The following is a 13,514-nucleotide window of genomic DNA, read 5'->3' on the forward strand; positions in this document are numbered from 1 at the left end:
CCCGGGTGGTGCGGTCTGCAATATTCCATGTACAGTTTAGAGTACAATAAAGGTTACTGCCTACCGACCTTGTGCACACACAAGTCGATCGGTGTACAATATTCTGTGCACAGTTTAGAGTACGAGATTGTTTACCGCCACTGACTGGTGATTACTGACCTTGTGCACACCCAATCGTGCGGTCTGCAATTATCATGTACAGTTTAGAGTAAAATAATAGTTACCGTCATTGACAAGTGATTACTGACCTTTTGCACATCGGAGTTGTGCGGGCTGCAATATTCTGTGTCCAGTTTTGAGTACAAGAGAGGTTTTCCGCCACCGACCTATAAATACTGACCCTGTACACACTAGAGTCGTGTGGACTAAAATATTCTATGCACAGTTTAGACTAGAAGAGACATTACCGTCACCGACCGGTGATTAGTGATCTTGTGCACACCTAAGTCGTGCGAAATGCAATATTTTGTGCACAGTTTAGAGTACAAAATAGGTTACTGCCACCGCACGGTAATTACCGACCTTGTGCACACCCGAGTCGTGCGGTCAGCAATATCCTATGTATAGTTTAGTGTACAAGAGAGGTTACTGTCACAGACTACTGATTACCGACCTTGTGCACACCCGAGTCGTGCATTCTGCAATATTCTGTGTACGGTTTAGAGTACAAGAGAGGTTACTGCTGACGACCGGTGATTACCGATCTTGTGCACACCCGAGTCGTGAAAATGCCATATTCTGTGCACAGTTTAGAGTTCAATGGAAGTTACCGCCACTAACCGGTGATTACCGACTTTGTGCACACTCGAGTCGTGCGTTCTGCAATTTTCCGTGCAATAATCTGTGTAAACTTTAGAGTACAATAAAGGTACCCACCAACCGATTATTACCGAACTTTTGCACACACAAGTTGTACGGTTTACAATATTCTGTTTTTAGATTAGTGTACAAGAGGGTAACATCTCCGACCAGTGATTACCAACCTTGTGCAAACATGAGTCGTGCGGTCTGCAATATTGAACTATGAACTATTGAACATATACCGATAACGTCCTGGAACGATGTACCTGAGTTCGCCGGTTCGAGTCCTAGTACCTGATTAAAATTTTTGCTAATCAGGAAACCCATGTTATTTTATTAAACTTTTTATATTTTATCATCTGTTACTTATTTATATAATTGTTATTTACTTATTTATTTATTTATCTTTAAAATTTTTATTGTGTTGACTATTTTTAACAAAACTAAAACTTCTGACATGAGTTTAAAAATTGAATTCACAAAAAATGGAAAACCAAACATTCTGTTTAACAACAATAAATACCGTGAAAGCTACGCATTAAAATCTGGAGAAATTATTTGGCGCTGCCTGGGAAGGAACTGTGGAGCCACAATTAAATCTAATGCAGAGAGGACGACCGTTACTACAGTCAACTGTAAACATTCGGGTCCACACCCTGTCACGATGAGAGCCCTTACATCTCCGCGGATGAGCTCATCGCTGCCGGCTACTCCACCCGCGGCCGAGACCACTACGCCCCGCCCTTCTACGACGCCTTCTCTAACGCACCCTGGGTCTCCCATTGAGGCGCTGACTAATACTGCAACGTACGGATACCCGTCACCCGCTACGCTCGTCACACCATCTCCTGCCGTATCATCGCCCGATGCCGTCTCTGGCTCCGCCCTTCCTCGGAGTTCAAGTGGGTTGGAAGCCGAAAACTTGGAATTGAGGAGGCGTATCGACCAACTTACGGCTGAACGAGAACAAATTCTCGACCACTCAATTCAGTCGGGCGCACGTCTTCTCCAGTTCACCGACCAGCTGTTTGTAGCGAACTCGTCGACGATCGAGACTCCTGGTGGCCGTACAGCTGATTGCGCCGTACAATGTGACCTGTCGTCGTCTACTGCCTGCCAAGACCCGCGCTGCAGTGAGATCCGCAACTTAGTTACCAGCCTCAAGACCACCGAGGAAATGCTGGAGGCTGAGTTGGAGTGTTTCAAGGCTGAACCGGTGAAGAAAAGTAAGACTCATCAGAGTGATTCAGAAAACGAGGGCTGGGTGGTGGTACAAAATAAATAAAAAAAAAAAATTCAAAGAGTAACCCAAAATCCGACAGTATTTTATCTGAGCATAAGCGCCATAAAAAACCTGTTCAAAAAAAACAAAATTCAAAATTCAATTTGACAAAAAATGCCCATATTAACAATATCTTAAATTTATCGCACAGCCATCATCCATATAATAACCACCCCCAAAATGTTAAGGGTTCTGAGAAAAAAAGTTGCCATTTCCAGCTGTGTATATCGTGGGTGACAGCCATGTCCGGCATCTGATCGGCCTTGTTCGACAGCGCGTGAGTCCATCAACCAGGGTGGGCGGCACCTGCAGGCCGGGGGCCAAGCTTCTGACGGTGACTGATAGTAGTCTACCTCCGCCTGGGAGCTGCTATGTCCTGTTCGCTGGAACAAACGATGTCGCCGCCGATGAGTCCTATACCATCTTCGAGCACCTAGAGCGACAGTTATAAAGGAATAGAGGTGCTAAATTTCAACGAGATTGGAAGACGCTGGTTTACCCAACACGGTATGCACTTGCGACTGCCTGGCAAGCGGCTGCTGGCTGAGCTTCTGTTGGGGTGTCTTGATCGTTTCGGTCAGTCACCAACCATCCGACCCCCAACCTCGCCTGCTCATGCTGCCTCTTCTTGTGCGACCTCTTCCACTCCGTTGTCTTCACTGCCTGTTCAAGATCGCCAACAACTGTGTTCGGAGGCACTACCTCCGACGGCAGTGCAGCCTGTGGAGCCGGTCATCGTTGGGTCCACTACATCGAGACCGGTTCCTCTGCTTAAGACGCCGGGACCTGCTTCCTCGGGATTCGCGCTGGTGTCACCTCCAGCAGGCGCGATGACACGTCCTGGCAACAAAACATTTGCCGAGGCCGTCAGCAGCTGTTTGCCTGCCACCTCATCTCCTGTGCCTTCTGTCAAAATCGATTCTGTTTTTTTAGGGGCCTCACGTCCGGCCGACGAACAAAACTGACTGACGTTACCCAACAAATACAAACGAATTCAAAATTTCACAATCAGATTCAAATCCGACTGCTTCACCAAAATGCCCAATCGGCCACTAAAAAGCTTGACGAAATTGAACTCATGTGTGCAGAAATGAAAACAGATGTACTTGTTTTAACTGAGAACGGTTTTAATGACAAGAACATCGATCTATGCAAAATTCCAAATTTCACATTGGCTAATTCATATTGCCGACAACTTTCCAAAGGAGGAGGAGTCGCCATTTTTGTAAGAAAAAAAACTATACTTTTTCTCCATTTTCACCCGTAAAAACTATCGAAAAAGATTTTGAAGCAGTTGGGATAAAATTCAATTCAAAAAGATCAAAATTAACCATCATCGGAATCTATAGGTCTCCCAATAGCAATGAGGAAAATTTCTTTACACATTTTGAAGCCCTACTGATGGATTTGACGAGCCATCAACAGGATTATGTCCTAATGGGTGATTTCAACATTAATGCAATGGACACTAATCATCCTTCCACCAAACGATTTGTCGACTTGTTAAGGTCATTTGACCTAGAATTGTTAGTCAAAACGCCAACGCGTGTGACACATTCAACACAGTCGACAATTGACAACATCATCTCCAACCTATCAAGTGTCGCAGTGTCCGTGGTCAATACAGCTATCTCGGACCACTATGGCCAAGAGGCTATAATTAGTGGAGTAAAAATCGAGAGGGAGCTCAAAATCACAAAAACAATAAGAGACTTAAGGCAAGGAAACATCGCTCTCCTCAACACTTCCCTTTCTAAAGAAAATTGGAAATACCAAGAATCAATTCATTCAGTAGAAGAGCGTTTTGAAAGGTTTAGTGATACACTAAACTTTCATCTCGACATGTACTGTTCTCTCAAAACTATACAAGTTTGTCCCAAAAGGGTAAACAACAAATGGATAACTAAAGGAATTTTAGTTTCTAGAGAAAAACTAAAGTTTTTCTCAGAAATCCAGAAAACGTCGCACAATGAAGAATTCAAGCGGTCTTTTCGAAAATACAAACTAATTTACAGAAAAGTTATCCAAGCTGCAAAGGCATATGATGTTTCCAAAGCAATTATATCTTCCAAAAATATTTCTAAAACTGCATGGGACATCATCAACAATAAAAACAAATCATGCAACAAACAAATTAAATTAAAAAGTGGTGATAGACTTGTGGAGGACGCGGTGCAGGTTGCAAATAGGCTTAACAGATTCTTCGGATCTGTTGCTTGTGAGCAAGGCCCTTGCCCATCGCCCCCACAAGGAATCCCAAGACGAAGGCAGAGTCCAGTAGCCTCCCTGGCACTGGCACCTGTCGTTGAGGAAGAGCTTGAAAAAATAATTCATCAGCTCCCAGCCAAAAAAAACAAATGATTTAAATTCAATGTCAACGTGGCTCATAAAAAAATGTTCCAAGCATATTGTGAGACCATTAACCCAATTAGTAAATTTCTCTTTTGAACAAGGAGTTTTTCCCTCACTCCTCAAAACCGCTAAAGTAACCCCTATTTTCAAGAAAGACGATCCCCAATCCCCACAAAATTACCGGCCTGTCTCAATTTTGCCAGTTATGAGCAAAATATTCGAAAAGCTTTTCTTGACACGATTGCTTCAATTTTTGAATAAGCACAACCAGCTATCTGAAGACCAGTTTGGCTTCAGGAAGGGCAAGTCGACAATAGACGCTGATGTAAATCTTGTCGACATGGTTGTAGAGGGACTAGAACGTTGGGATCACACATTGAGTGTGTTCCTGGACTCATCGAAAGCATTCGACTGTGTTGACCATGTTACAATGCTTGACAAACTTGAATCCCATGACATACGAGGCGTGCCTCTCCAGTGGCTCAGATCATTTCTAAGCCACAGAACTCAAATTGTCCAGATCTCAAACAAATTATCTGAACCAATTAACCTGAGTTATGGTGTCCCACAGGGCTCAATTCTCAGTCCAATTCTCTTCCTGATCTATGTCAATGATGTAGGTTCATCACTTCTGCACGGAAGACTAGTGCAGTATGCTGATGACACGACTCTCTGTTTCACTAGCAAATCAAAATTGATTTTGGAACAGCAGAGTTTTGTTGAAATTAACAACTGCGTCCAAACTTTTAACAGCCTCAATCTTAAAACAAATTCTGCAAAATCCAATTTTATAAATTTTGCTTTACGATCAGTAGATAGTCATGATGAGCCAGCCGTTATTTTGGCTGACACTATGCTGGACGAAGTATATTGTTCGAAATTCCTGGGAATATACCTAGATCGAGGGTTGACTTGGAACGATCACATCGACCACGTTTGCTCCAAATTGGCCTCAGGCATTTATGTTTTGAGGTCTCTAGCCAAATACTGCCCGAGTCAGGTTCTGATGATGGCGTATTATGGCTTGATTTACCCCCACCTCACTTACGGGTTGGTGTTGTGGGGAGCTTGTGCAAACAATCAATTCCTGAGAGTGTTCAAGCTGCAAAAACAAGCAATCCGCATTATCGCTAAGCTGAAATTTAGTGAGTCGTGCAAGGAAGCCTTCAAAAATTTGCAACTGTTGACGCTGCCGAGTCTCTACATCTTGGAAACAACTCTGTTTTGTTTGTCTAAATGTGCCATGACGAATGGCCGAGACATACATGTGTATGAGGCCAGAGGCAGAGATAACTACCGAACTGGTAGACACAGAACGGTGGTTTTTGAACGCTTGCCTTCACAGGCAGGTGTTCATTTCGTCAATAAGTTACCAGATTCAATTAAAAACACTCCAACGCTCAAAGTGTTCAAAACTCGTTTGAAACGTTGTTTAGTGTCACAAACATTTTATAATGTTGACGAGGTTTTTTGCTTATGATTGGGAGACCACCAATTAAAAAGACTGACAAAAGTCGTCACTGGAAGTGGGAATACTTGGTGAATGAATGGATGTAGGTACGTTTGCAAAATTGTATGTTTGAATGGGATTTATTGTGGTGTGTTTGACAAAACTTTTAGCAAGTAAAATGCAAAAATGTGACATTTGCCATGCGTTGTATAATGTTCCGGCAATAAAAATCTGATTTGATTTGATTGTGTGCACAATTTACGGTACAAGAGAAGTTACCGCCACCAACCGGTGATTACTCACCTTGTGCACACCCGTGTACACTTTAGAGTACAATGGAGGTTACCGCCACCAACCGGTGATTACTCACCTTGTGCACACCCGTGTACACTTTAGAGTACAATGGAGGTTACTGCCACCGACTAGTGATTACCATCCGATGATTACCGACCTTGTGCACATCCGAATCGTGCGGTCTGCAATATTTTGTGTACAGTTTAGAGTACAAGAGAGGATACCCTCACCGATCCGTGATTACCGACTTTGTGCTCACCCGAGTCGTGCGGTCAGCAATATTTTGTGTACAGTTTAGAGTACAAGAGAGGATACCCTCACCGATCCGTGATTACCGACTTTGTGCTCACCCGAGTCGTGCGGTCAGCAATATTCTGTGTACAGTTTAGAGTACAAGAGAGGATACCCTCACCGATCCGTGATTACCGACTTTGTGCTCACCCGAGTCGTGCGGTCAGCAATATTCTGTGTACAGTTTAGAGTACAAGAGAGGATACCCTCACCGATCCGTGATTACCGACTTTGTGCTCACCCGAGTCGTGCGGTCAGCAATATTCTGTGTACAGTTTAGAGTACAAGAGAGGATACCCTCACCGATCCGTGATTACCGACTTTGTGCTCACCCGAGTCGTGCGGTCAGCAATATTCTGTGTACAGTTTAGAGTACAAGAGAGGATACCCTCACCGATCCGTGATTACCGACTATGTGCTCACCCGAGTCGTGCGGTCAGCAATATTTTGGGTACAGTTTAGAGTACAAGAGAGGATACCCTCACCGATCCGTGATTACCGACTTTGTGCTCACCCGAGTCGTGCGGTCAGCAATATTCTGTGTACAGTTTAGAGTACAAGAGAGGATACCCTCACCGATCCGTGATTACCGACTTTGTGCTCACCCGAGTCGTGCGGTGCGGTCAGCAATATTCTGTGTACAGTTTAGAGTACAAGAGAGGATACCCTCACCGATCCGTGATTACCGACTTTGTGCTCACCCGAGTCGTGCGGTCAGCAATATTCTGTGTACAGTTTGGAGTACAATAAAGGTTACCGCTACCGACAAATGCTCTAATACACCACTCCACAACATTTCTACTACAATACACTACTACACCACTACACTAATACACCACTACACCACTACTCCAATACCTCACTACACCACTACATCAATACATCATTACACCACTACTCCAATACACTACTAAACCACTACTCCAAGACACTACTACACCACTACTCCAATACCCCACTACACCACTACGCCAATACACTACTACACCATACTCCAATACCTCACTACACCACTACTCCAATACACCATGTTCAAGTTCAAGTTCAAAAACTCTTTATTTAATAAATTACGTATAATACAAATAAACAATTTTCTCCCAATGCGCAACATGCGCGTGCGGGAGTACAGTTGGTTTTTTAGTTTTTCTTATGTTTTAAATGCAAATATCAAGTTTAATACTATAATACCACAAACTATGATTGTTTAATACTATGAGGCACAAGCGGTACAGGCTAAGCAGTCTATATCCTTTATACAATTACTCGTTTCATACAACTATAACAAGTATATAAAATATATAAATATAAAATATACAAAATATAACAAATATAAAATATACAAAATATAAATAAACACAAGCATAACAAGAAAAAATAAATAGACAAGCACATATTACAAAAAACAATTTGGATAAAGATAACAATTAACAATACTTTAGGTTTATTCAACTGGCATACTTTTCAAATATTCAAGTCCTTTCATCTTTACCTTGGGTTTCTTTTCAAACATAATTCTATCGCCACAGTGTAGCAGGAAGTTATTATATATTCTGGGACCCAAATAGCAAAACTGGCGTCTACTTCATTCTTTAGTTGAGAAAGGGACTCTTAAAACTATTTGTTGACTAGCTCTAGTGGCTCTATTAATTTCTGTAAGATCAAATTGGTAAATAAATTTAGTAATATACAAGATTACTGAATACTTATGCAGTTGCTCAAATGTTAATATATTCTTTTCTTTAAAAAGGTAGCTCATTCTGTCTATGCGTTTTACATTGTATATAGTTCTCACAGCATGCCTTTGATTCATAATAACTGATTTTAAACAAGAATTGTAGGCTCCACCATAATGAATAATTCCAAACCTCATCAGACTTTCAAACCAAGAAAGATAAACATTCATTAACTGGTCACTTCTTACAAAACCTTTAAGGTGATACAAAACATAATTTACCTTTCTTAGTTTCAATGATAAAAATTTAATGTGATGTCCTATTTTTATCTATATACATGCCTAGATATTTTACATAGTCAACTACCTTAATATTACTGCAAGCACAATTATAAATACACTGGTGCTTATGACACGTTAAATTAAATTCCCGTTGTAAATGTTCATTAGTGAGGTGATAATAAAAAAAAACTATACACTTAGACTTAGTAGAATTTATCAAAAGTCGGTTTGTTGACAGCCATTGAGAGACCTTATCTAGATCTTTTTTAATCTTAAGCTGTAGTGATTGCTTATTGTAGGTAGAGCACGCTAGTGCAGTGTCATCAGCATAAGCAAACACAGTTGAATACATATCTAATTCTAACAAGTCATTGATGTACACAAGGAACATAAGAGGTCCCAGGACTCCGCCTTGAGCTGTGCCAAAGTAAAATTCCAATGGATCACTAATAACATTATTAATTTTAACAACTTGATTTCTTCCTATAAAAAAAGATTTCAACCATGAAAGAGCCAATCCACCAAAACAAAATTTCCCAAATTTATTCAACAACAAATTAATATCTAATACATCGAATGCTTTTTGAATGTCTAGATAAACAGCCACTGTATATTTATATTTATCTGATGCATTCACAATAGAACTCACATGTTTCTCAACTGCTAGGTCTATCCCTCTACCAGGAATAAATCTATACTGATTACCAGAAAAGAGTGATCTTTGAGTAAAGAAATCAAGTATTTTATTTTTAATTATTGTCCCAAATATCTTTGCTATTACACTAATAACAGAAATTGGGCGGTAAGAAGATACTTCCGATTTATCACCAGACTTAAAAATAGGGACTACAATGGCCAATTTGAACTCATCAGGTACTCTTCCTTGTTCTAAAGATTTTTTGAATATACTACACAAAAGAGGGGCAAATACATCAAGATTTTTTTAACAGTACGTATATATTATACCATCTACACCCGTACTACGTTTGTCTTTTATTGACATGACTGAATTAACCACGTCCAAGTAAGTACAATTAAAACTTCCAACTAATTCATTTTTATTATTGCAGTTTGTCATAAACGTGTCATAAACAAATGCTTTATTTTTTAATTCAGGAATAAGAGATGTATAATAATTATTAAACTAACTAACAATTAAATACTCATTACCACTAACATCAACTAAATTACCATTAATTCTTATAGTGACAAGAGAACTCCTTTTGTTTTTAACAATGCCTTTAATAACATTCCAGTATTTCCTGGAGTCACCTTTACAATTGTCAATCAATGAAGAATAATAATCCAATTTTGCTCTCCTAATTTGCCCAGTTACATACCTTGAAAGATTATTATACTCTTTTCTTAATACTAAATTTAATCTATTTTTACAGTATTCCTTATATAAGTAATTTTTCCTATTGATTATTTGTACCAAGTTATCTGTGACCCATACATTCCTCTTTCTACATTTACTATTTAATTTCTTTAACGTACAAGAAGACACATAACATTTACGGTATTATAAATTTTGTAAAAATTTGATACACATAAATCTACATCATCTACATTGTAAACATCATTCCAACTAGCTAGTTGCAACTGCCTTCTTAACATTTTGTAGTCTACCAATTTGCAGTATTTTGGTCGTTCAGTAACATTGAATAACTTAGATATAAATATATATTCAGAGCATAATGATCAGTAATGTTAAGCTCAACAACGTTACGGTCGACATTTAATGGTATTGAATTTCTTAAAAGGACATGATCTATACAAGTTTCGCTGTTATTAACCACTCTAGCTGGAATGTTAATTACACTTTTTAATCCAAAAGCTGAAATTAAATTAAGATAGTTTTTTGTTGAATTATTATTTTTTAATAAACATACATTCATATCCCCCGTAATAACTGTAGGATTACTAGTTTTACTTAAAATGTTTTCAAAATCGGCCTGAAACTGATTAAAAGTGAATTTACACTGCCTGTATACTCTGAACACAGTTATCTGAAGATTGTTATTGTTGTGCAAGACACTGACTACGACACTAATTACCTCAGCTGTGGGCAGTAGAATCAGCTGATAAGAGTATCGCATTGTTGACTCAACGTACACACAGACACCACCTGCCTGCCCATCCGGTCTTGGTTGTAGCAACATGTCATATCCGGGCAATTGATATTTATCCTCCTCTCCACTCTTAATCCAGACTTCTGTTAATATAATTAAATAATATGTTTCTTTTAAATTTTGTAGGTAAATGCATAGTTCATCATAATGTTTTCTTAAACTACGAATATTTAAAACAAAAATTCCAAAATTAACAAGTTCATTACATACAGAATTACTTTGCATAAAAATTGAGTATTATATACTTTTGGCTACTCAGTCACACAACATCGTTTACGACGCTGTTTCCTTGGAATTTACGTTCAGTAAGTAGCCCATTAGCTTGATCCAGCGATGTAATACGAATTGCTCTATCACCTTCATTCTTTTTAACGAATATTTTACCCTCCTTGGTCCAGACATACTTCCAGCCATGTTCTCTCAACTTCTTTGTGTTATACAGCAGGTTCTTATTGAAGTGGGTAAGATGTTCATTAATGTACACATTAGTTAATGGGACATTCCTATCAAATTCAGTTGATTTCACTTTCGACTGTTTAGCTTTGTTAATAAACAGATCTCGGGTCCGTCTGTTGGAGAACTGAACAACTATAGGCTTGGGGCCCACCTCACGCCTAGTGGGTAATCTATGCATAGCTTGTATGTGCACTTTGCAAGTTTACTTGTACTCCAACAATATCAACCACTTTCTGCACAACATTGCCAACCTTCTCATTGTTAGCCTCAGGTATTCCATCTATCTGAATATTCATGTTACGATTATACTGTTCCATGTCCTTAATTTGAGATTAAAATGAGGAAATTTCTTTCTTTAGCTTTTCATTTTCCTTCATTAACATATCCTGTGACTCTTTTAAGCCTTTAACTTCGGAAGAATACACTTTTACCTGACCCTCATACTCATCTAGCTTGTGAGCCGGTTCAATACCTATATCTCCCCGGCTCATGTGTGTTTTATATAGTGTATGTGTGTGTGGTTTATTGGCTGCAGAGCCCACTGACCTTTTGAAGGCGTTTGGCCTTTCCGGGAGAGTGGTAGAGACTCCGAGCCGTGGTGTACAAGTTAGGAGTAGCTCCAGTTTAATATTTTGTTTAATTAAGTGTTTGTTAGTTTTGCTGAGCTGTTCTCCTTCTGACATGTGCGGCTAAGTTTACGGCCCCTCACTGATGAGGTCCAGGAGATGAGTTGATTTTCTGCTGTCATCTCTCCATCATGCGTGGTCGCAGAGAACCTTCGCTTTTGCGCTCTGCTGAAGGACGGCCACCATGATGGACATTTCTACTAGTCAACATCTGTGATACCCTGATCATATTCTTTATTTATTTGTTATTGTTATTGTTGCCATTTATATAGTTTATATTTTGTTATTTAATTTTAAGTTAGTTTTTAGATATTATTTAGTTATTTCTTGGATTTCATTAGGAGCCCGCCCTTAGCCGAAGGATACCGGGTGGAATTGGCATTTCTTGTTTCAAATTATGGCGTTTCTAATTTTTGTATGCAGGTGCACCTGACAAGGATTGTTTGAGGTATACTACTGCAGGCACTTTTTATTTTTTTTAATTTTTTTTATTTATAGTATATATATATATTTTTTATATTGACTGGATAGGCCTATGCTGTGTCTTAGTAAATGAACCTGAGTATACTGACCACGGTGTTCTTTTTTACCTAGTTTTGTTTTGATCCGGCATCCCGTTCGCCACCATGGGCGTGCGCTTCCCTGATGGTTTGCTGTGGGTGTGCGAGCGGCGATGTCCGGTTTCACTTGTTAGAGAAAAAATCCATTAATGTTTTAAATTCATTTAACAGCTGACCAAATTTATCTCCATACTCTGCAAATTGCGATTTAATTGTTTCCTCCATTTTAATTAAATACTCTGCATGTAGTTTTTCTAGGGGTAATAATTTATTACTCACAGCTACATCCTTGGCACCTTTTCCTTTACCTGCAGTAGTAAACTTGCTACACTTCCAATTTTCATGCCTCTGTCGACCCATTCGATTCCAGGAAGACTCGAGTATATTGGCACATTCAAAATGTAATAAACTTTTACACACAGAACATTTAGCACATTCATCGGTTTCAGGTAAGGGATCGTTGGCAACGTGCACAATCACTCATATTGAATAGAGATAAGAAGCACAATCTGATCCCGTCCGCACCGCTCAGCCTCTAGGCACCAACTGTGATGGTCACCATTACACCACTAATCTAATACACCACTGCACCACTACTCCAATACCTGACTACACCAATACTCCAATACCTCACTACACCACTACTCCAATACCTCACTACACCACTACTCCAATACCTCACTACACCACTACTCCAATACACCACTACACCACTACTCCAATACCTCACTACACCACTACTCCAATACCTCACTACACCACTACTCCAATACACCACTACTCCAATACACCACTACATCACTACTCCAATACACCACTACATTCCAATACATCACTACACCACTACTCCAATACATCACTACACCACTACTCCAATACCTCACTACACCACTACTCCAATACACCACTACACCACTACTCCAATACACCACTACACCACTACTCCAATACACCACTACACCACTACTCCAATACACCACTACATCACTACTCCAATACACCACTACACCACTTCTCCAATACATTACTACACCACTACTCCAGAATACACCACTACACCACTACTCCAATACATCACTACACCACTACTCAAATACACCACTGCACCTAATGTGTGTAATACAGGTATGTGTATGAATCCTGTCCGGATGCATCATACTATCTAACTGGCTTTGTTAAGTCCTTAAATTGATATTTTTGTTTGGGGGAGATGTGTGTTCCTTGAAAATTTTCAATTGTACACATTTCTTTTCTAAAACGGCACCTTATGGTTTTATTTGTTTTGTCTTCATCTACTGTAAGTGGAGCATTGTATG

General features: G+C 39.7%; 1 protein-coding gene across 1 annotated transcript; it reads left to right on the forward strand.

Annotated features, from left to right (window-relative positions):
- Positions 1-6,883: 6,883 nt before the first annotated feature.
- LOC124369658 (extensin-1-like) lies at positions 6,884-13,309 on the forward strand. The gene is made up of 2 exons (XM_046827709.1): positions 6,884-7,183; positions 12,731-13,309. The coding sequence occupies exons 1-2, from the start codon at positions 6,884-6,886 to the stop codon at positions 13,307-13,309; spliced, it is 879 nt and encodes a 292-aa protein (XP_046683665.1).
- The last annotated feature ends 205 nt before the right edge of the window (positions 13,310-13,514 follow it).

This window comes from Homalodisca vitripennis, chromosome X (assembly GCF_021130785.1).
Source record: "Homalodisca vitripennis isolate AUS2020 chromosome X, UT_GWSS_2.1, whole genome shotgun sequence".
NCBI lineage: Eukaryota > Metazoa > Arthropoda > Insecta > Hemiptera > Cicadellidae > Homalodisca > Homalodisca vitripennis.